Below are 23,229 nucleotides of genomic sequence, written 5' to 3'. Positions count from 1 at the left end.
TTTTTTTTTCTCCATCAAGTAGTTTTTTGCCTCCAGTCCTTCATCCTTCCCCATGCTCCCCGCTGCGTCGTGTTGCCGCTGGATCAACGCAGAGGGCTCTTTGCGGGGATGATACTTTGCCCAATCATCCTACTGCTAGCCCTCGGCGGCACCGCAGTAGCAGCACAAGAACCTGGACGAGTTGTGCTAGAGTCGACATCCAGCCTACCAGAAAACTGGAGATTGTCCCATTTAGCAGCGGAAAGTGACACTATTGACCTCCGGATCGCACTCAAACAACCACGAGCAAAAGAACTTGAAGTTAGACTGCTCGAGATCAGCACAGACCCATCTCACCCGCAGTACCGCCACCATTTGACCCGGACCGAGGTTGCGTCGTACCAATCGCCAGCTCCGGGAGTCGCTGATGCAGTCGTGAGATGGTTGGAGGAAAGCGGCGTGAGGGGTGTTGAGAGGAGCAGTGATGCGGCTGGCTGGGTCGGCTTCACTGCGACGGCAGGACAGGTCAAAACCATCCTCCAAGCGGAGCTGGGTTACTTTACACACGATGGCGTCAACGAAACCGCCGTCCTCCGCGCCCCCAACTACAGCATCCCTGCTGGCCTGGGGTCGAGCATCGACTTTATCTATCCTCTGGCCCATTTCATGACACCGGCGAGTTTGCGTCCCACACCCCAGCCCCAGGACAAAGACAAGGGTGCAGCGGCCGGAGCTGGCAATCAATGCAATAACGGCGTGCAGCCGTCTTGCCTTCGTGCCCTTTATGGCATCAACTACGTCCCCCCGGCCAGCCGCAAAGACGACAAACCATCGCCTGCCCGGATGGCTATCGCCGGCTTTCTGGACCAGTACGTCAGTCCCTCCGACGTCGAATCTTGGATGCGGACATATGCCAGAAACGTCCCCGCCAACTACACTGCCGCGCTAGCCTTCGCCAACAACGCCACCAACGATCCCTCCCACCCGGGCTCCGAGGCCGCGCTGGACATCCAGTATAGCCTCGCCCTCGCCTATCCGGCACAGGTCAGCTACGTCCTGACCGGCGGCCGAGGCGGCAAGCTCGACGGCAACGGCAACCCGTTGCCCGAAGACAAGGCCGACAACGAGCCCTACCTCGAGTTCCTAGAGCATCTGCTGGCCCAGCCAGATGACCAGATCCCCCACGTAGTCAGCATCTCGTACGCCGACGACGAGCACACCGTCCCGCGCCCCTACGCCGAGCGCGTCTGCTCCATGTTCGCCCAGCTCGCCGCCCGCGGCGTCTCCATCCTTGCCGCTTCCGGCGACGGCGGCAGCACGGGGATAGGTCGGTCGGGGTGCTCGCTGCCCGGCGGACCGGACGGCGCCCGCCGCCGCGCCACCATCCCCACCTTCCCGGCGTCCTGCCCCTGGGTCACGGCCGTGGGCGCCACCGACAACCAGGGCCCACCGGTGACGGGCGCCTTCTTCAGCTCCGGCGGCTTCAGCAACTACTTTGCCCAGCCCGAGTGGCAGGCCGAGGCGGCGCGGGGCTACGTGGCCAGGCTGAAGAGCGGAGAGGTCTGGGACGGCAAGAGCCCGACCGAGGACATGTACGACGCGGGCGGGCGGGCGACCCCAGACGTATCGGCCGTCGGGGCCGAGTTCATCGTGCGGCGGGACGGGCGGGACGCCAACGTCATAGGCACTTCGGCGTCGACGCCGGTCGTCGCGGCCATGGTGGCGCTGGTCAACGACGTGCTGTTGCGGTCGGGCGCCAACAGCACGGGCTGGCTGAACCCGGCGCTGTACTCGGCGCGGTTCCGGGGCTCGGCCGTCGCCGACGTCACCCAGGGGAGGTCCAAGGGTTGCTATTTCCAGAACGCCACGACCGGGGTCGGCATGACGGTCCCCGGTTGGCCCGCCGCTGAGGGGTATGACCTGATCACTGGTGTTGGCACCCCCAATACTTTTGACAAATTTTTGGCCGCGCTTCGCTGAGCCCCCTTCCCCCCTCTCTCTGGACTTGGCGGTCGTTCCAGGTTTATTAAAAAAAAAAAAAAAGGAGGTTTGGGGCGGGGGTCCTACTGACCCCCATGTAAAGTTTCCTGCCCAGTGTCGTATTGACCTGGAGACAACTCAGGCTATGAAACCCCACGGGATGTGCATGGATCCAGTTGGCTCGGACGAGCCACGATGGGCAGCAAAATCAAAAAAGGAACGTTTCTCTGCAGATAAACATGTAAAATAGTTTGTTTCCATTAATTACACTTTTTTCCTATTACGTGCATCAGCAGGGCTCACAGAAAAGCTTGTTTGCATTGGTCCTGGAACGTGAGACCCTCTTGGCAATCCTGACTCATTACCACCCTCAAATAGCAGCCGCTGAAACATATAGACTCGACACGAGTGTCTTTTGCAATTGGTTCTAGACCTAGTCCTAGTACCCCATTTGCGCAGCGGGTGGGAGCAGCTAGGGGAGAACAAACGCATCGCCAACTAATCAAGCGATAAACGAACGCTACTGCTTGGCTTTGGCAGCTTTGCCAGCCTTCTTAGCGGTCGCTGGAGCGGCCGCTCCGGCGGCATTGGTTCCATTTCCGGCGCCCGCGGACAAGCTAATGCATCCACCGGCGCTGTCCTCCATGAAGATACCTCCATAGATCAAGCCCTCGTTGATGTTTGCCTCCTGGATGCCCTCGCGGACAACATCCTTGGCATTGCCGACGCCCTTCTTGAGGATGCCAAAGTGGAACTGACCGCCGCCGCTGACGTCGTTGGCCTCTGCCTTGCTGACGGCTTTGAGAGGCTCGTTGCCCTTGGAGAAGAAGACCTGGGTGGTGCTGTTATCAAGGACCTCGAGTTAGTATTGCTGTCACGTGGCGGTTGCACCGCACTTGGTGTCCAGGGCCCATGGCTTACTTCTTGTTAAAGTCCAGCGTCATGGCAAAGTTGTGGAAGCCATCCGCGCCAAAGGGAGTGCTGAACAGTAGCTTGGGCGGGCTGGAGGCGACGTTTCCAAACACGTTGAGGGTGTCGGGGTTGGCGTTCGCCTGTCCTGCGATGGTGCCGGTCTTGACAACAATCTGGTTGGTGCTGAACTTGTTGTCCTCAAGGAACACGATCTGATACTCGTGGGTGAGGTTCAGCGGCCTTTTGGCGTCCTTGGCCACGCTGAAATGGAGGGTCTTGACACCCTTGGTCGAGTCGTCGGTGCCCGAGTTGCTGGCGATGAGCAGCTCGGCACGTCGGAAGCCATTCTGTACCGTGTCGGCGTTGGGGACAAAGATGGACTTGTCACTGTTGGCGGTTGAGAGGTTATGTTAGTGACCTGTACCAACTAACTTGCTAAGTGCGCCAAGAAGGGCGATCAACGACAGATATGCCGGGTGGGGTGGCTTACTTGATGGTGACCTCAAGAGCCTGGGTTTTGCCACCAACGTCGAACTATAGGCAATGATTGAAATTAGCAACTACACGCGCCTGCAATCTGCAAATCGCAGCTAGATTGCAACGAGACTCACGATTGACTGCTGCTGGAGGGCGGGCAACTCGATCAGGTCACTAAACTTGAGGCCTAGTTTGCGTTAGCAAGAAAGACGTCCAGGTTTTGTTGTTCTCAGGCGTCATGGACACTAGGCAGTACGTCAGGGCCAAATGACATACCCTTGCCAAGAACATTCTTGGGGTCGAAGATGTTGTTGACGCTATCAAAGTTTTCAGGCTTGAAGTTCGCAGGGACTCGTCCGTCGAACTGCAGTTTACACTGCTGGCCGTACACGGGCGAGGTGGCCATCAAGCCACCGAAAAGGACAGATGCAACGGTGAAGGAGCGCATGGTGTAATAGAACAGAAAAAGATGCCAGACCGGGCTGGTGTTTGGTTAAATGAATGAAGATAATAAGCACCGCTGAGGGGTGTTAAGTGTTGGAAATGAAGGTGATATAAAAGTGAGAAGAGAAGAGACAAACAATGGATGATGAGCAACAAGAACATTGTCTCAAGACCAGACGACACTTGGGGGGTATAATATAGGCAACGAAACTGTACTGTCGTGCACTATGGTGCCCAACCAGGGGACCCGCTGTGGGAGAGGCCGACGCGTCCAAAGATGGATTCCCTGTTGCGGTTTCATGCAAATTTTAAATCGTAAAGTATCATATCCATGCAGGCCCGACACATGGTGTAAGAGTGGATACTCGGGGTTGATGGGCGATCAAACATCAAACCACTTGGGGGCGGCAAGGTGTGCAGGTCGATTGTATCTCCAGAACAATGGCCTGGGCGCAGACTCAAAGCGCCCACGAGAGGATCCTTTGAGAGATCAAACTTCGGTCATAGTTCTGTAATATCATCAGTTATTCAACGGCATCTCGCAATTGTCCGGCTGAGAACTATTGAATGGGATTTGTCTTTGTGCTCAGCATCCCCCGCATAGTTGATACAGGGGGTTTTGATCGAGTCGCGCACAATTCGCTAACAAGCTTCCGAACTGAATAGCGTGAAAGGTTTTTTTTTTTTTTCGAGGCCCGTGAGCTTCCCCTGAGTGACAACGACGGACCGATCGCTGCAACTGACCAGAGCGACATGTGCCAGCCAGTATTAGGAATATACATAGCAGCTGTCGTTCGCTACGTCAGTCGTCCAATTCCAACTGAAAGTGGCAATGACGGTAGGGATGTTGACTTGAGTGGCCACGCATTGAGAGGCTGTGATCCCTTTTTTAGTTTGACTTTTTATCCTGCTACCTTTTCCCCCCTGGAGTCAATTGAGGATGAACGCATCCACTCAACTACTATTGATTGAATCGAAGCTCGGTGGGTTTTGGCGACCCGGCGGGACGGTACCACCTGCATGCCCTCCTTAATAACATGGTTGCGTAGACATCAGAGTCAGTTTATCAGTGTCGAGTGTCGGGGAGTGCCGACACAAAAGTGTAACATTCCGCGACATCTACTACCATATGAGGACGACAGAATATGCAAGGGACAGGTCGAGACAGATGCCACGACAAGTTAACTTGAGGGTTTGAGGAAGGGTGCATTACCGCCTCTTTTCTGCCGTGAAATGTTCAGTCAAGGTCGCGCAGCATACGTAGGAAATCAAGACTGAAAGAAAATTGACATTGATCAAAATGTAACTTGTCATTAATTATTGGCCTGGATTCGAAGATATCTGCCGGATCTTTTGACTCAAAAGATTAGCGCGATTTGCTTATGCACGATCGATCCCGCATGGCCCGGGCGGCGCTTCTACCTGCCGATGATACACGTGCGGCACACTGCCGCTACACGTGATGAGCACTTGGAATTGCACATTTGCAAAGTCCGTCACCAGCTGCAGCACAGCCACCCTTCCGTCAAGACCCCGTCTCAAGCCACACCGAACAAAAAGCCCCGCTGCTTGGCCCTAAGTAGCTCTACAGCTCTGTCTGGACCACCTCTGATTACTGGCCTTGCTACGCATTTCTACCTCATCAGCTTGTCAGTTGCAAGCGCTTTGTGCCATACTAATAAATTTCTAAGGATCCCCACGAAGCCACGGAATACTACACCTATAAATGCTAATTTATTCACTCGGTTGAGGGCACGACAGCCAGAGCACCAGTGGTGGTATTGAAATCAAATTGACGTGCAGAGGAAACCGTGCTACTAAACCCCCCACAGCACAGCATTGGCCAGCCACCATTTGCGGATTCAGCAGGGTACAAGGGTGGCCGTCGGTGGGTGCAGGCGGCTTCCCCTCAGGCAGCCCGGGAGAAGAAGCTCTAGCTCCCTAAACCGACCAGGATCTAAACGCCATCAACCACACCCAAATCGAGCAAATCGAGACGCGTTCGGATCTTACACCACAACCGGAGCCTCCATCAACAACGCGTTTCCCGAGCGATTGGCGCTCCAGACGCATTCCGTCTCTCTCAGGGCCCTCCAGTGAGCACTTCTGTACTTCAATTATTTCTCGATATCCTGTAAGGAGTTCTCGGTTTCGGTCGATCCGCTCTCATCAATGAGCACACGCGTCGGCGCGCCGGCAATATGCCCACCATCCACGTAACGGCCCAGGGCGTCGAACACCTTCAGTCGATTTCAAATTCCCTCCGCAAGGCGCGAAAGGTCGTTGTCGTGACCGGCGCAGGCATCAGTACTAATTCAGGCATCCCAGTGAGTGGTGGTTTTTGGTTCAAGACAGCAAGCCTGGTTGCGCGTCTCTTGTTGCTAATCAGGTTCGCCAGGATTTTCGTTCTCGGAATGGCCTTTACTCTCTGATACAAGCACAATATGAGGCAGCCAAAAATGCGTCTTCGGGGGGTGATGAGACGCAAAGCGATCATCCCCCAGCAAAGCGACGGAAACTGTCTGCCGATTCGACCACCGCCGAGCACGAATCCACCCAGCCAGTGCCCCCCACGGGCGTGTCGAAATTGAAGCCCGAGGAACTTGCCCCGGTTGGCAAAGCCGACGAAACCCCAGATGAAACCAATGCGGCGGTCGATAGCAATACAGCAACCCATTCTGGCGGCATCCATCCGCCAATGGTGCTTCCTAGCTCGCCATTGGCCCTGCCCGAAATCGCATCCGATAGCGAAACGCGTGGTCCATCGAATGGAAGGCAAATGTCCAGCACACCTGTGCGAAGACCAGGTTCACTCTCAGCTCCAGGGTCTCCGAAAGAACACTCGTCTCCCCTCTCGTCGCCGCCACCCATACTTTTTGACCCTTTCTCGGACAGCACATCCGAGAACACGAGCTCAACGACGTCCGAGGCTGGGGATACCCCGCCTTCATCGCAGTCCCAGTCCCAGTCCCAGCCAGTAGGCAGTCATCGAAACAGCCTGCCAAATATGAAGGGCAAGGACTTGTTTGACGCTTCCGTCTGGTCTGATCCTGTCCGAACATCTGTCTTTTACAAGTTTACTACGAGTCTGAAGCGCAAGTCGAAGGAATCCAAGCCAACGAGCACCCATCATTTCATCAGCCATCTGCGAGATAAGGGAAAGCTTGTTCGCTGCTACACCCAAAACATTGACGAAATAGAAAAGAGGGTTGGTTTGTCAACGTGTCTGAAGCTTGGTCCGGGAAGTCGAGCCAGGTTTGCTCGTCCTAGTCGGGCATCGGCACCGGCAGCACTAGCTAGGAGCTCGAGTGACCCTGGAGTCTTAGAAAGCAAAGAAACCAAGCCAGCCGTCCCTCCCCCATCTGGTGGGGTGGAGTGTGTCTTTCTGCATGGCTCGTTGGATTCCCTTCGATGCTTTCAATGTGGCCAGACAAGCGACTGGGAGAACGACTTGGAGATGGCAACTCTATCCGGAAACCAGCCCGCATGCCCTCACTGCGAGGGTGCAACCGCTGCTAGGGAGAACAGGGGCAAGCGTGCCCTCGGAGTTGGAAAGTTGAGGCCTGACATTGTCCTTTATGGCGAGGAGCATCCAAATGCGCACCTCATCTCACCGCTGATACAACACGACCTGTCACTCAATCCAGACATGCTACTAATTCTTGGCACCAGTTTGCGTGTCCACGGGCTCAAGGTCATAGTTAGGGAGTTTGCCAAATCAGTTCATAACCGGGGTGGCAAAGTGGTATTTGTCAACTTGACCAAGCCCTCCGAGAGCGTCTGGGCCGATGTTCTGGATTACTGGGTTGAGTGGGATTGTGACGCGTGGGTCGAAGATCTCAAGATAAGGGAGGCTGAACCAAAGGGCGGGAAAGGCAGCTCAGGCCGCACCGAGAAGGGTGCTGTTGACACCGTAAAACCGTCGAAAAAGAAGAAAGCCACAACAGTATTAAACAAGAATGCCTCGAGCCAAGATCAACCGAAACAGGCAACGACGGAACAGGAACCGAAGGCCACGGCGATCGGCCAGCAACCCAACACCACAGTGACCGAACAACAACCAAAGCCCTCGGCGAGTGAACAAAAGCTCGAGGCATCTACGAGCGAGCTGCAGCTTGAAATACCGGTGGGCGAGCAACGGCGGGAATCATCGCCTAGCGGGCAACAGCCCAAAACCTCTGCAGGTGAGCAACAACAGGAGGTTTCGGTACCCCTTCAGGAACCACGTCATCCAGAGCTGCATGTCGAAGCAGAAAAGGAAACCTCTTCTGCTCCTGGAGGATTTACGGCTCGTTTGCCGGCGCCACCCACAGACACCAAGGATCTTCCCAGAGATGGAATTGAACAAAATGTCAAGATTTCGGAGTCGCCTAAGAAACGTAACAAGCAAAAAAACAAAGCTAGAAAACCTTCACGACGGACACCAGACCTTCCAGAGGCAACTAATGATCCCGCCTACATTCTGCAGTGCATCTATGCAGAACTGGCACAGATTAGCGGCAGGCCAAACAACTACCTCCGGTCTTTCCACCGACCACTTGATCCTACAGCAATACACAAGCCGCCGCCGAGGAAGAAAAAGCTGCTGGGCGTGCAGAAGCCAAAAATTCCCGCACCCAAGAAAGCACCCCGTCCGAGAAAGTCGAATTTGGCTGCGGAGAGGCCGATCGAATCAACCCAAGTCGATTCCAAGCCAGCTACCAGTCCATTGCTTGATTCTGGCTCTTCAGGCTCACAAGATATCGACACTTCAGCACTTGCTGCCAATGCTGAGCTAGTGGCACCGGTCCAGATCACTGATCTTGTGGATGGAGTTGCGGCTGCGATCAAGTCAAATCCGCGCAAACGCAAGCCAAAGATGATTGATGGTGTTGCCGTCGTGTCAGTTGCGCGAAAGCAAAAATCTACAGTTGCAAAAGCAGCTGAGTCAAAGCAGAAGGCATTGGAACCTGCAGAGGCTCTGGACCCTGCAGATGCTCATGCTATAGCTACCGCTACTACGGCCGCTGCATTACAACTACTCCACAAAGGAGCCTCGGCCACACAGAACAGTGGCCACGACCTCTCGCCTGATGGAACAGAGTTCAGCTCTGGGCCTCTGCCACGTCCTAATATGAGCAGCGGAGTGGACGGCATCCCAGCAGGTGACCCCTCACAAAGTCCGCAATATACCGCCGTTAGGCTTGCGCCGTTGAATCTGGACGAGGAACGCAAGCCCAGTCCTGCGCATCCCCGGGTCAGCTCCACGTCGTTGCCAGCTCCATGCCCCATTGAAACACCACCACGACAGTCGCAACCTCAACCAGTTGTACATCAGACCTTGTCGCAAGAACTGCAGCAGAAAATTTCAACTGTGATGCCGTTACCATTCAATTCCAATCAACCTCCGCCGCCAGCCTGGCTTACTCAGTCATTAGCAACCCCGCAGGCTTCACCATATATATACACATCTTCTCCCCAGCCACCGCGCCCACTCCAACAACAAGCACAAAGAAACAACCCCTTTAGGCTTACACAACCCCTTGTAGGCCTTCGCAGATCCCCAGGCCTGACGCCGCGAACGTTTTCGCCTGCGCAATTCTATTCGGGGCCCAAACCAGGGGGGTTCAGCGGCAATAACGCCTCGTTAACGGCGTCGTCAGAGGCGCTGGCTGCACGACGTGCCTTGCTGGAGGCTGAAGCCGCTGCGACTTTATCCAGTATGGCTAGTAGGAAATGAATTGTTTTGCGGTACTTCAATGTCGCTCTTGAGGGTATATTCAGCACGTTTGACCTTTATGGTCTCTCCGATATTCTTCCTAACACACGATTCCCAATGGCTGTCTATCAATGAGCCAAGGGTATGTATTGTTCTTTTTCATGCGCCACGTGCGATTAACTGTCTTCTGCGTGTGCAATACCGCCATTCCAGGAACGGAGTATCGCAGCAGCGCAGCGGGTTGTGTTTTTGGATTTCTTGTCTTACGGTGCATTGTCGGATCCCGCCACATAACTCATGACTACAGGTTTTTGCATTTTTCTGTACGGTGTTGAGGAGTTTATCGGGCTCATGGCCTCGAGCGAAACTTATAGAGGAGAACCGCCTTCCTGTTGCTCATATTTTTGATTGCTTTTGTTGAAATTCTCTGTTTTCGGGATGATTCACGACTTGTTGCAGCCTTGGGCCGGTCTGCGACGTGGACTGCCGGTGTCTTCAGTGACCAAGCGTGAGGTGGCGGTATATATTATTCGCTACCTAAATCCAGACGTCTTTCACACCATGCAGCGCTGTGGCGAAATGCAGAATCTAAACTGATCTCATTCGGAGTATCCTATTGCTCGAGTGCCAAGGTCGTGTGACTTTCCATCCCAAATGCGAGCATGGATGGCTCTGGAGCGGCTCCCCGCGGCGGCCCGCGTCATCCCTACCAAAGGCGGTGGCATTCCACGGCTACTGCTCTGCCCGCCGGTGCCATCGTCACCAGTGGGATTGCCGTCAGGGGGCTCGGCAGCATCGGAGGTCTCGAGCGTAATCTCGATGGTGCGCATGATGCCGCCCATAGACTCGGACGACGGAGGCGCTCTGTGGCTCCTTGTATAAGAGAAGCGCCACTTTTTCATGGCGGCCGGTTTCGGCGAGGGCCAGGACGTTGTCTGCTGCAACGTCCCGGCCGAGCGACTGCGGATCTGCTCCGGCTCATCCATTAGAGTCCGCTGGAATGGCCAGTCCTCGGCTCGGCTATCGGCCCATCCGATACCTGGGCTGCGGTTTGCTGTGGCGCCGGCAGCTGCTGCGTCTGCCGTCGTTGGGTAGGACCTCAAGTCCAGTCCCGGCAGCCAGCGTGAGGTGGCCGGTGAGGATGATGCGCCCTGGATTCTACTGGCTGGCAGCACGGCTAGTTCAACGTCGGCGTCGGTGCCACTTATAGCAGCTTGTCGAGGGTGACGATAGTCAAACCGGCCTGTTCGTGATGTGGTCGTGGTGGCGGTGGTCCGGGGCGCCGAGGGCCATTCATAGTGGGACGCTATTCTCTTGTACAGCCTGGGTCTGGGAATGTTGGAGAAGACGCGGTCTTTGTTGCAGCTCCTCTCGATCGTGATGGTGATTGGAGGCAAGCAGGCGCAGACGAAGCCGACTGTCAGCTCGAGCATCCTGTCGCAGGGTTAGTAAAGAGTGAGTTGCACCCTTTTTCCTTTTTTTTTTTTTGTTTTTTTGTCTTTTCTTTTTCGTTGCGTCTCTCCTGGCTGCCAAAGACGTGAAGGGTTACGGACGAGAGAGTGTTCACTATGCCAGCGGCCCCCGACAAATCCGGATCGGAGACTTCTTTGCTCATCATGACGAGCTTGTATCCGCTAGCGAAGATGGTGATGCTGCCGATGCAGATCAGCAAACTGATCCTGACCTTCTCGGCCAGCGATATCCGCAACGGTACGACGAGCGATATGGAAAGGAACATGGCGGCTAGGTTTGTGACGAAGTTGACGGTGTTTTCGGCCATCCAGAGCTTGCGCGCGTCGACGCGGTAGTGAGCTCGCACGCTGGGATCCCAAAACGCGGCGACGGGAACGCACATGATGATCTTGAACACCAATATGGACAGGTAGCAGAGCGTGATGGCGATGACAAAGCCGTATATGAGCCATTCGACATGGCGCTTGACTGAGAAGACGCGCGCGATGAGGAGGAGGAGGGTCACTTTGGTCAAATACGCCGCAGGAGTGCATACAATCGAAGTGATGTAGACCCACTGGAAACCCAAAGGGGAGGGGGTGTGAGCGGGAATCTGTCGTGAGGAGGCTGGCTTGTTGGCTTGACATCACGCAGGGGAGGTGCAAAACTGACTTTGAGAAAATCCATAAACTCTTGCGGAGAAAGATCCCACGCGTGGTATCCGAAGCCATGATGGTGCACTGGAGGCGAACGCCACCTTGTAAGTAGGTATGCAGCGGTCTGGTCCAGAGAGCCTGCCCTGGGAGCCCTGTTGCCGGTCTGGTTATGATACTACTCACATGCAGCAATCGTGGAAAAGTAGGCCAGCATTGATACCTGCCACGTTCATATGTTCAGTCACGCGCGATGTGTGAAACTTTTGTGACAGTGTCGTAGACTCACGCTTGCCGCTGCAAAGGAACCTGGATATCACCACATGTTAGTTCCACGGTGGCTTGACTATGTTTATAGCCAGAGCGAAATTGTGGAGGGAATGTGTAGAACACAGTCCCTAAGGATTGCACTTACAGTCCTCAAGCTGGGGTCTGGGAGATGCCGTCCATTTCGAGCAGGCTCTGCCCGCGCCAAAGATGATCACTAGAAACCAAAAGATCACCAAGGCGGCAGTGTGTCCTGGCTGACCGCTGGTCTGCACCCGGTTCTGCAGATCGGGGATGACACCGGGTGGGGGAGGAACGGCGCCAGGGAAGCTCGTGGGTGTGCTCATCACTGCGAGCAGCGGGGCTATGGGGTTAAGACGTGGACTCCTCACTAAGACCGTGCTATGGTGAGGAGCAATACTATTTCATTACTAGGATCTCTGTCTAGTCTAGACACTCTCTGTGACCAACGCCCCGATCTAAGAGTGACCAACCTGAGCATATTATACTGGTCTGGATGCTTTGTCGTAGTCACTCGGATCCTCCACGCGGCCGTTGGAGAGAGCAGGGAGGTGGACGTTAGTCGATAGTCAGGTCCATTGCTGTGGGATCTCTGAAGCCAGGGAACAGATACTATTTTTTTTTCTCCCCCTTCTTGGATGAACCTTGGCGCCTGGTAGACCTTTTTCTTGTATTTTGATAGGTATCAGCTTGGTTCAGGGGACAACGGTTTGTGTTCTCGAACAGCGGCCTGAACTATGTTATCCGTGACGAGGCCCTTTGGTCCGGTGTTCAAGAATGGGACGGCAAGGGCGAAATAAACGCACACACATTCCATTGTTTTTGTCACTCTTGTTTTTATCATTCTTTCGGCTTTTTCCACCCCTCCGGCGCCAAAATCTTTTTCCGACTTAGTATAATTTTACCATCGATTTTAGGAAAGGTGTGGCCTACGTAGACTTATGTAGTAGCTAGCCGCATAGTCCTCGCGCAAATAACATTGGTAGGGGGCCTTTGCGACCACTGCTGAATCAGATGGGGAAGACGGTTTCAAGTGGAGAATACGCAAAAAAAAAAAAAAAAAAATCGAAATCCCATACATGGGCACACGATCTATCAAAGAGCTATGCTCCATTTGAGCAAGGATCACTAAGAGGCGGTTTGTAGACGAACAGAGATCCCATCAAGGCAGAGAATGGGTGTGTATGACTCGAATCGCTGGCCGACAGATAAGGAAAACACTTCGTTCGTGTGCCTGGGTCTCTCTTCTCACTTCGGAGGACATGGTGGAGTACATGAGCCATGGTACCTCAGACGATATAATATGGGAGCGAAACGATCAGATCTGATAAATTTCAGCCATAGGTTGATATACGCTTTCTGCTATACTTGTGGGTTTAGCTTCGCGAACCCCCTGTCTGACAGGGGGTCCCTAAAATCTGCATCACCCCTTTTGGTATGTGAATTGGAGATTTTCGATTTGAACGGTTTGCGCCTCAACAACCACAAATGCAATTTTTTTTGGAATAGGTTAACGTGCGGGAAAAGAAATAAAAAATCTATATGCAAAATGGTACAAGTTCAAGAAAATTCGTACGGGTTGTTACAAACAACAAAAGTCAGGTCGCCCATTAATATCGTACAATGAAAGTATTTATAATGTTGATACTGTCTCAATAATACTGTAAACACTGTGCAATTTTTGTCAGTGAATTTTTTCTACTGTTTATGACAGCCCGCACAAATTCTCTTTATTTTTACTGTTTCGTATATAGGGTTTTTATTCAACCTCCCCCACGTCAGTTTATCCTAAAAAAATTCTGGATGTGTGGTTGTCTAGGTGCAGACCGTTGAAATTTGTGGTGTTAATTTCTGCATACAATTTACATAGAAAATCGAATCCAGATTCTGGGACCCCCTGTCTAACAAGGGGTCCGCGAAGCTCAACCCACAAGTATCCGGCTCGCCAAGTAGCGCGCGCTATTTGACAAGGGACACAGGGGTTAGGATCGCAAGGTTTAAATGCAGGTCCGGTAAATAGTTCCAGAAAAAAAAAAAAAAAAAAAAAAAAGCTAGATGAATGCGTGCTTTTTTCCCCATGATTCTCTTCCTCGTATCTTGCTTTTAATTTCTCGCTTCCTCTATATGGCTTTCTCACATGCTCACAAATTCCTTGTTGCTATGCGCTTTGTTATTAATAATTTTCTGCTTGCCAAACTCTGTTAGCAATCTCGGACGTTGGTTTCATGGGCATGTCGTCTGCCCTTCCCAAGGCGTGACAGGATTCGGGATCACGAACATTTGGTTCTCCGAGGGCGCCTCGAAGCCCCGAAATTGTCATATAAACTCATACCCAGTTTGCCATTCTCCTTGATAACCCGATGTCCAACGATGGTTTTTACAGGGATTTTAACATGCACTCTCCATTCGTTCTCCGCGTAGGTCTTTGAACCAGACGATGTGCCTTGGACTTTGTCCATACTTGTGAACTTGATATTTCTAGCCAAGCAAGTGTCAATCATGTAAATCCAAATCCGTCCGTTGGTTGGTCTAAGTCGTCTGGCCAGCGCTTCGGCGTCTTGATACTCAGTCGTCGTCGAGATGTAACCCGGGTTTGGCGGCACCTCTAAACCGTCATCATTGTTCATGTCCACGGGTTTCACATTGGAGACGGTCCAGACGATCGTTGGAAGATACCCTAGCGGTGCTGCTGTTACGACGCTTAATAGCGCCAAAAGCGTAATGGTAAAAGCGCATCGAAGGTGGACCATTTTGTCCAGAGGGCGCTGTTGTGGCCAAATTTTCACCAAACCCAACTAAAGTTAAAAGAATGAACAATTGTGTGAAATTCCGAATATCTGCGTACGACTTCACAATGGGTGGCACAAGTTGGCGGTGGGATACGTTCAAGTTGCTAAATCGAGCTCAGGCAGCAGCATATTCGTACTTGTTTTATATTAACAACTCCTAAATATACACAACCAAATACCATTTACTCGGTCGATGCTGGTCAATTCGTGGTACAGAACAGAAGAATGCAGAATTCGATCTTCAATAATATTACTTTGCGAGGCAGGGCTTGACAAGCATTTGCCATTCGGACACCCCGTTGTTGTGGACTAATTGGGCAGTGCAGAATGACGCATGAGAACTGCAATCCAAATACGTCCTTGTAGGCTTTTCCAAAAATAGTCCTTTTGGCTTTAACCGCATGATACTTAGTGCAGTACATATAAGCGTAATCTTTCGATTCGCCTAGCAAGTCCAGTCGAGCTATCGGCGATAGAAGCCTAGCCTAGGTTATGCAACCACGCTCCAGTAAATGCTGTTGGCATAGCGGCTGCGTGAAAGTTGCCCCAAAGTCGTATATATTCTTCGCGACCAAGACTAAGCCTACTATTCATACGCAGCGCAGGAAGAGTGCCTAAATATTTCCTGCAGTAAACGACGAACGAACGTACGTAGGAAACTTATTGGCACTGGCTGGTTCAGTCTATGCACGAAGCTGAAAGCTTGCTGTATTTTTTCGTTTTCTCTTTTTTTCTTCGTTTTCTTCTCGTTCTTCTCGTTCTTCCGTTTCTTTTTTCTTTTTCTTTTTTTCTCCATATTCTTCTCCATCTTTTCTTCTTTCTCCGGTACCGAGTAGCAGTATCCCTGGCTCGAAATGACAAAGCAGTAGGCGAGTTTATGATTCAGGAGCCGTATCATCTGATGAGCAGATTTCTCGGATGATATATCGCCATTTTTGTATGCTAGTCTATAAAATTGCTTTGTTTTTCTATTTTTTTTTTCTCTTTTTTTTTCTCATTAAACCAAAAAGGTTGTTATGTCTGTTTATGCTTTTGTAGCCCCATTCAGGCCTAGGGACTCCCTGGGAGCACAGCTAAGCTGCGTCACTTTCTCTTGTGAGTTTTCTCATCTCAGGTAAAACCTGGTCTGAGAACTCCCTATTATTTGGGAAGGGACCCTTTCACCCTTCTCGGCCAATACGTAAATCACATTGGACGATTCTGTCTCTAACCATTTGCTGGGAATGGAACTTACTGCATACAGGGGATCATTGCCTCTATATCGGAGTGGGGTAAGTCTAGTGGGAGAGTCAAGAACAGAAAGCGCGAAAGCCAAGGTTTTTTTCCGCTTTGACCGTATATTTTGGATCAATAGTTTGTTCACTAATCGAATTTAGATAGGAGTGAAGCTCTCGATCCGTATGAGGGTTATAGGCTATACACTATACAGATTATGGGGCAAAGTATATTAGTCACGGTAAAGCATTGCGTAGAAATCTTAAACGTCCCAGGTTTGCTCATGCATCCTAAATAATATCATTCTTTGTTTTAGGGTGTTAAAGTTGTGGCCTTTTTTTTCTCCTCTATCTCCCTTTCTCGAAAACTGTGCCAGCCAGCCCTTCGGGATTTGGCCCCCGTAAACGCCGTCCGTTATTACAGAGGGCCAGCTAGCCTATTTCGGGTACCATTGCTGAGGAGCAAAAGATAATAAATAACCTTGAACGTTGCTGAACGGTGGGGCGAGTCCGGAATTTGGGTGATTTAAATAATTCTTAACAGCACGGCTCACTTTTATTTCTATTTCTCAAGTTGGAATATCACGACAAAAGAGATGAGCAACACACGGCAGCTTGCGCTGCTCAAAAATACCTACAGGCATTAGAGGACTTTCAACCCTAGAACTAAGGCTTTCAGCGGTTGTGTATTCTCAGGTGCTGTACCTTGCCTGCGTGGTCACCTACATTAGTGTACCTCCAAGTACCTTGAGGGCCTACGCATTCCCAAACGCGTCCTACTAGAGTTTATCGACAATGTCTTAGCACGAGTTCTAGACCCGAACAAGCTCCAAGTACGTACCTGCGTTAGATCGCATGTCAAACTCGCCACCACCACCACCACCACAACCACCGTCTCGCGGCCAAATTTGATCTTTTCTGGACTATACAGCCCACATCCCGGGGAGCATCGGCGATACTTCGATCCCGCGCGAGGCCGAGTTCTCACATGTTTGCGCCAGCATTCGGAACTAGACTCTTCCCCCGAGCGCTTGGCACCTACTCAGTAGTTGCTACTGGAAGCCGCGAAGCGTGCCTCGACTCGTGTCCCAGAGATTTGTGTGAATGACGTTAAAGTCACTGGGCCTACTCCAGAGGCTAGAACTTCCGTATGTCTTATATTGGGTAAATTTCAAATAGTTTAAACGTCCGGGCCGAACCATAGGCAGCCAAAAAGCTTGCTGCACCCCCTTGAGCGGTGCTGAATGAGCCAACGGACGGCAGCTCTGTGGTTCGCTCGCTCACTTGAGTAAAGAAAGCCTAAAATTATCGATCAATCCGCCAGGGAGTACCACTTAAAGCCTGCTCAAAAGTAGGGCTAGTCCCGCAATTGCATGGCCTTGACATGAATCAATCGCCTTAGGGCGGTCCTGCATTCTGGTTCAACATACCCTGTGGGGGTCTGCATATGACATCTCCCCTCACACTGTCTCCGTAATGCAGAAGTACTCTTGTAAATCTTAATTCCTCTCAAACACCGAAACTTTGTCTGTCATCTGTCCAAGCTGGGGGGTTTCAATACCATTGACTCTGGCTTGCAAGCGTAGAATCCGCGAGTTCAGCTGCCAGCTTGCATGGCTCGACATTCGGATCCAAACCGCTACCCTCAAAACCTCAGCCATCAAATTCCATTGTTAGGTTGTTGTGTTGCCTTCTATCATCCTGTCGAGTCCGAAGAGACCGACATATTTTTCCGACCATAAGACTTCTCGAATCGCACCAGTTTTCTCATCACCAATCGACCCAAATAAGAACACGCCGAGATCGTGTGCTCGACTGGTATTCTGAGAGGGCAACGTCTGCAAGAACCAAGCGCCGAGAAAGTTGTGCGATGCTTCTTTGCCGGCGGTTCACTGCAAGATAGCATCTTCCTTACGCAATCTTCCTACAAGGTTACATGCAGGATTTGAGCGTGCTGAGCTGGCAAACAGTTACTCTGGCTTCTATGGACACCATTCCCAAACCAACTGAAGGCTGGAAAGCTCATGGCATGATCTGCTGGTAGCGTGTTACAGAAGCCGTCCTTTCGCATCGCAATTGTCCTCGATGCTAGAACAACTTCCTGGTGTGCAGGTGGCTAAGGGAAACAAAAGACCGTATTATATGAACAGACTATGCTAACCTGAACAATGACCAGAGTACTGCTGTGGCTCCGCAGTCAGCGGCACCTTGGAGCTGTTCTTTTGGACTGCCGTGTGCCAAGATAAGCGCATGGTATCCGGACCGGACCACTTTGATGCTCCCGCGGGTAATATACCAAGCCAAGAGCTGGTTCAAACCGAAAAAAAAGGGGATGGTTATGTGCCTGGATACATACGAGCACGATATCGTCGATGTTCCAGGCACACACATTTGACTGTGCCAAGAGCATGGCGCAGTATTCCTGTATTGTAGGGACAGGGACATCCGCAAACGCCTAAATGAGCGACGTGTCGATTGCGGCGACCGACGCGATGGGCAAACCGCCGGTATGCATTTCCAATCCATGGTTCGGAGGTTGTTGTTGTGGGGTCGGGCACTGCGTTTTTAATGTTTGATAGTGTTCAGTCAACCGACGGGATTACATGCTCCAATTTGATGTGTCCCTCACCTGCCGATGCAAGGGTTTGGCACCTGGGTCTGGATTTCAGCCTGAAAAATACGCGCGTTGACAGCAGCGGTACGGCCTGTGCCACCGTATATTAATATCCAGGTAAATGGCACCATTGGTCGGTGAATATAGTTCGGTCATCATGAGAATGGCATGCATGCGGCGAATTGCAACGACATCATCGCTGCTCTGCCCGCTTCTGGGCGGACTAGTGTTCTGGACATCATGTTCGGTCACTTGCCACATCAATGGACCATGGCCCAGACCCGATGAGTTTATGATGCTTGGAGGCGCTTCAATGAAGCATAATATCCGAACTGCCTTGTCCTCGGTGTTTGCTAAACTATGGGTGCTAAACCGATGATCGGAGGCACACATCCGGCAAGTATATAAGTATGGCTTTCCTCGACAGCAGACAAGCACCTAAATGAACAAAGACCATCACAGTCAATCGCTATTCTATTCCGCCGTCAGCCCTTCCCAATATGCGCTACTCACTCGGAACGCTTCTCCTCGCCCTTAGCCAGGGCATCTATGCCGACTGCGGCTGGCGTCTTAACGGCAACGACTGCATCTGCATGAACAGCGCCAACGGAAACGCATGGGCCCAGTGGACAGGCTATTGTTGTCAGGCCATGGGCAGAAGGACGGGCGGCTATGTGAGTGAAGCTATTCCAGCCACATGTGGTATGATACTTCTCTGATCAGGCGAGTTCTTAGCGCTGACATGGGCGAAATCTACTTAGGGCCCCGTGTGCACCGTGACCAAGGACTTGAGGCAAACCTTCAAGGACTGTTGCAAGTATCAAAACATTGAGTCACTGATTGGGCATTGTAGATAGATGTTCGATCGCCGCATCTGTGTGCGGTTTGAAAAGGCAATGGAGGCTTGGTATCGACATCGTTCTGCCTAAAAAGGGCTTACGACACTGCAGACAGGAAGGCTGTTAGGGCGAACGGGATGTCATAAGTCTAACCGTCGGGTTAATGATCATCTATCTATTGGGCTCATCAAGCCATTGAATAAAGTTTCGAGAGTGAGGAATCGGATCAAGATTGCATTTTTTTTTTTTTTTTTTTTTTTTTTTTTTTTTTTGCTTTGCCTTTGGATACTTTGCGAAAAGGCGTCTCGGATTGCTGTGGTAACTGTTGGACATATTTTTTTTTCTCTCTTGACTTGTAGAATCGTCTACAAAATGTCACTCGCATCGACCCGACCTTGGGGGTTTACTGACGTCACTGCCCCGCCGTGGGGTCGAGCAAAGGTAACTTCGCTGGCGAACGTAACAAGTGAAGAATGCCTACCGGCATAGGCTGTTCAGGTGTTTGGATGAACTTGAAAGCATCCACATGATAGTAAAAAACAACCTCGCCAGAATGGCAAGCTCCGTTAGTACCACCGCCGGTCGCCTATCGGCACCACGCCACACTGTCATCATCGGTGGCGGCATCGTTGGAGCCTCGACACTCTTCTATGCTGCAAAAAGCCCGCTCCGGGAGAAATCATCATCGCCGTCACGGCTGACTCTCATCGAGGCCTCTTCCGAGCTTGCCCCAGGCGCAAGCGGGAAGTCGGGCGGCTTCTTGGCGCTAGACTGGCATGGAGCTGCAACTTCTAGTTTGGCTGAGTTGAGCTACCGGCTGCACCGCGAGATTGCAAAAGAAGGCAATGGGGGTGAGAGATGGGGGTATCGAGCTGTTGAGGTAAGAACTGGCACAGTTTTGGATGTGATTCTTTTTGTTATCGTGGCTGGTTACTTAAATTTGACCTCCAGACTCTACAAGTAAACATTGATACCACAAAGAGCCGATCCAAATGCCCCAAGGAGCTGAACTGGGTGGATCCCTCAATCGTGACGTCGACTAGTACTCTCGGATCCAGCAGCACCACGGCACAAGTTACCCCCAAGCACCTGGTCGAGTATATGGTGGAGGCGGCGCTGAAGCACGACGGAGTGGAAGCTCGACTTGCCACAGCGGCCACATCTCTGGATCTTGATGACCAAGGTAAAGTCCGCGGGCTGCGTGTGAGGACTTCACAGGGTCAAGAAGATCATATCGAATGTGATTGCGTTGTCGTTGCGGCAGGGCCCTGGACCGGATCGCTCCTGAACTCGTTGCTACCCGGCGATTCGTCACAGAAGATTCCACCGCAGATCATTCGCAAGGGCAAAACAATTGACGGATCTCGAGCTCATTCCATCGTGGTGCGCGGTACCAGACCAACAACAGAGCACTGCTTGTTCACCGATATGAAATACGTACCAAAGAACAGCGCAGAGAAACACGTGCGGGCGGGTGCGCCCGAGGTTTACGCCCGCGGTGATGGCACTGTCTACGTCTGCGGAGGGTCAGACGATGTGCCGTTGCCAAAAACGGCCGACGAGGTCACGTACGACAAGGCGCAGACGGCCAAGCTCGTTGAACAGATCAGAGTGATCAGTCCTGAGGTGCTGGGGGAGAGCGCGACGATTGAGAAGGAGCAGGCTTGCTATCTGCCGGGAGGGTCGTTCAACGGGCCGCTTATTGATGGGTCGCCTGAGCATGGTTTGTATATCGCGGCTGGCCACACTTGCTGGGGAATCACATTGGGACCTGGAACAGGGTTGGTGATGTCGGAGATGATATTTCAGGGCAAAGCCTTGTCGGCTGATGTTGACATGTTGAAGGCTTAAAAAAGTCGCGGCGATTGGGGTGAAATGGGCGAAATCATAAAGTACCAAGTAACTGTACAGTACAATAACTAATTCAATGGCGCCGTCGGAACACTGTCCTGTCCTCGATGGGTCTTGGCTCAATTAACGCGTTGCAGGTGGGGCACAGACAAATTTGACAGCTCCAATCCCTGTCCTTATCCCTGTTCGGGAGCGAGCAAGATAATTTTAGGCAATCATGGTCTCACCTTTTTGAGTCCCGAATCGCCAGAAGTATTATCGTCAAGACAATTCCTCAGTAACAGGTACGGAGCGTGGTATCGGTGTTCTCTTGCTTGTCATAATCAATCAGGCCCGGATATATGAGCTACCTGGCGGGTATCTGTTTATAGAATTGTACAAACAAACCGGCCAGCGACACGCCCCTGACGCGTTTGGGCTGTTCCAAGCACGAGCGACACAACCAAATTCCACTGCCCTCGAATGCTGTTGGTACAGGGCCTCACCGCATTGTTGCGCCGACCCCCTCGTCCGACAAGCGAAGAAAAAAAGTATACCCACACTTTGCGATCGCCGATTCCAAGTCCGAGATGGTTGCTGGCCAAACCATCAGCAACATCACAACGAAAATAATGAACAAAGAATACACAGGCCGGATGGAAAGACTGCGGTCGTCAAGTCCTTCGAATTCTGCACCAGGACGTCGCCGGTCTCAAGGCAGTCCTATGGTAAGGCACTACCACGGTCGAGGCACAAAATCATTTCGTTGTCCCTCATGTTTTTTAACACTTCAATCGCCCGTCTCACAGACTTCACAAAACCCTAAACGCCATCTGTCCGAAGCTCCGCAAGTCTCGAGGAGCGTACCCAAGAAGCGCCGACTAGTTTCAATCACCCCAGACGACGTACAATCTACTGCCAGGAACAGTCGGGGACCCAGTCAAGCAGCCAGCCAGGACATACCTACCGATCTGATAACCCATCAGCTTCCAGAAGACGACGGGGGCGGCTTCGATGACTTCTTGGATCTGCAACACGACGCCTCGTCTCCCGACTTCGAGCCTCCGCCTGTACAGCAACTTAGCCAGCAACACAAGACACCCATGTCGACTGTTACTTCGAGCGCGATGCAGTCATCGCTACTGGTCACCGGCGTAGGGCAAAAGGTCATGTCGCTCGGTGCGCAGCTGGTCACCAATCCTCCACAATCCGCCGCCCCTGGTCCCGAGGCCGCCGAAGCTGCCGCGCAAGTCGAGCAGCTACAAAACGAATATAGGAGCGTCGAGGCCAAGCTGCAACTTGCTAGAACCCGGTTGTCAGAGCAATTGAACGTCTTTGACGGCCCGGGCGGTCTCAGCACGACTACCACCCCCGCCTCGCTGCGTCCCAGCAGCACCATGCCAATCTCCATCCACGTCAACGAAGATGACGCTGTCGCCAGCGCACTATCGCACATCGCCAGCCTTGAAAGCCGCCGGAGCGGCCTTCTGTCGAGGATACACGCCGCACAGGCTGCCGAATTGGAGGCCAAGCAACATCGGGACAGTAGGCAGCTGACTGTTCAGGTCGAAAACGCTCGCCTTTTCCGTCGGTTGATGGACCTTGGCCCAGCTGGGACTGCATCTCTGCTCCGTGTACTGCTTAAGGCTGCCGGTATCGACTCAACAGACAGCGGACAGAGCTCGGATGTTATGGAAGCAACAGAACGCAGGATATACATACGGCGGGAACTTGAGGAGGATTTGGCCCGAGAGGGCCTCCTTCCTGTGGATAAAGGAACACCACCGCTCAACGGTGCATAGCGGAACCGAAGAGGCACACTAAACTCTATCGACAATCCATGCTTGAACACGAATATGATAAACACTACATACAGGGGGTAAGAGTAGTCTGTTTATGGCTCGCTCCTAAACCCCGTTTGCATACACTAGCACAATACCCATTTGATGAATGTCTCTTTTTTGCATCCTGTTTATTCAGCCGTTGGTCCGATTGGTCTGATACCCCTTTTGCTTTTTGCTTTTTTTCTTCTTTTTTTTTTCTTTTTTTTTTATCGTCAG

At 52.1% G+C, this 23,229-nt stretch overlaps 7 protein-coding genes across 7 annotated transcripts; 4 read left to right on the top strand and 3 right to left on the bottom strand.

The window, feature by feature from the left end:
• Nucleotides 1-108: 108 nt before the first annotated feature.
• On the top strand, nt 109-1,959 carry PpBr36_04100 (uncharacterized protein; the record flags this gene model as incomplete). Its single annotated transcript, XM_029891265.1, has 1 exon — nt 109-1,959. One exon carries the CDS (start codon nt 109-111, stop codon nt 1,957-1,959), a length of 1,851 nt encoding a protein of 616 aa, XP_029750290.1.
• Nucleotides 1,960-2,479: 520 nt separating this feature from the next.
• PpBr36_04099 (uncharacterized protein) lies at nt 2,480-3,796 on the bottom strand (the record flags this gene model as incomplete). Its single annotated transcript, XM_029891264.1, has 5 exons — nt 2,480-2,801; nt 2,881-3,258; nt 3,362-3,405; nt 3,483-3,535; nt 3,625-3,796. The coding sequence occupies 5 exons, from the start codon at nt 3,794-3,796 to the stop codon at nt 2,480-2,482; spliced, it is 969 nt and encodes a 322-aa protein (XP_029749112.1).
• Nucleotides 3,797-5,933: 2,137 nt separating this feature from the next.
• PpBr36_04098 (uncharacterized protein) lies at nt 5,934-9,511 on the top strand (the record flags this gene model as incomplete). Its single annotated transcript, XM_029891263.1, has 2 exons — nt 5,934-6,119; nt 6,191-9,511. Coding segments are annotated over 2 exons (3,507 nt in total), but the record flags the coding sequence as incomplete, so codon positions are not given.
• A 578-nt stretch (nt 9,512-10,089) lies between these two features.
• PpBr36_04097 (uncharacterized protein) lies at nt 10,090-12,209 on the bottom strand (the record flags this gene model as incomplete). Its single annotated transcript, XM_029891262.1, has 4 exons — nt 10,090-10,924; nt 11,044-11,519; nt 11,885-11,904; nt 12,011-12,209. The coding sequence occupies 4 exons, from the start codon at nt 12,207-12,209 to the stop codon at nt 10,090-10,092; spliced, it is 1,530 nt and encodes a 509-aa protein (XP_029750090.1).
• A 1,944-nt stretch (nt 12,210-14,153) lies between these two features.
• On the bottom strand, nt 14,154-14,510 carry PpBr36_04096 (uncharacterized protein; the record flags this gene model as incomplete). The annotated part of the gene is made up of 1 exon (XM_029891261.1): nt 14,154-14,510. One exon carries the CDS (start codon nt 14,508-14,510, stop codon nt 14,154-14,156), a length of 357 nt encoding a protein of 118 aa, XP_029749107.1.
• A 4,490-nt stretch (nt 14,511-19,000) lies between these two features.
• On the top strand, nt 19,001-19,357 carry PpBr36_04095 (uncharacterized protein; the record flags this gene model as incomplete). The annotated part of the gene is made up of 2 exons (XM_029891260.1): nt 19,001-19,202; nt 19,262-19,357. The coding sequence occupies 2 exons, from the start codon at nt 19,001-19,003 to the stop codon at nt 19,330-19,332; spliced, it is 273 nt and encodes a 90-aa protein (XP_029749104.1). The 3' UTR covers nt 19,333-19,357.
• A 508-nt stretch (nt 19,358-19,865) lies between these two features.
• On the top strand, nt 19,866-22,971 carry PpBr36_04094 (uncharacterized protein; the record flags this gene model as incomplete). Its single annotated transcript, XM_029891259.1, has 5 exons — nt 19,866-20,219; nt 20,291-21,062; nt 21,441-21,474; nt 21,585-21,897; nt 21,979-22,971. 5 exons carry the CDS (start codon nt 19,866-19,868, stop codon nt 22,969-22,971), a joined length of 2,466 nt encoding a protein of 821 aa, XP_029749105.1.
• Nucleotides 22,972-23,229: the final 258 nt, after the last annotated feature.

This window comes from Pyricularia pennisetigena, chromosome 6, assembly GCF_004337985.1.
Source record: "Pyricularia pennisetigena strain Br36 chromosome 6, whole genome shotgun sequence".
In the NCBI taxonomy this organism is placed as follows: Eukaryota; Fungi; Ascomycota; class Sordariomycetes; order Magnaporthales; family Pyriculariaceae; genus Pyricularia; species Pyricularia pennisetigena.
This window is presented reverse-complemented; position numbering and strand designations above follow the sequence as displayed.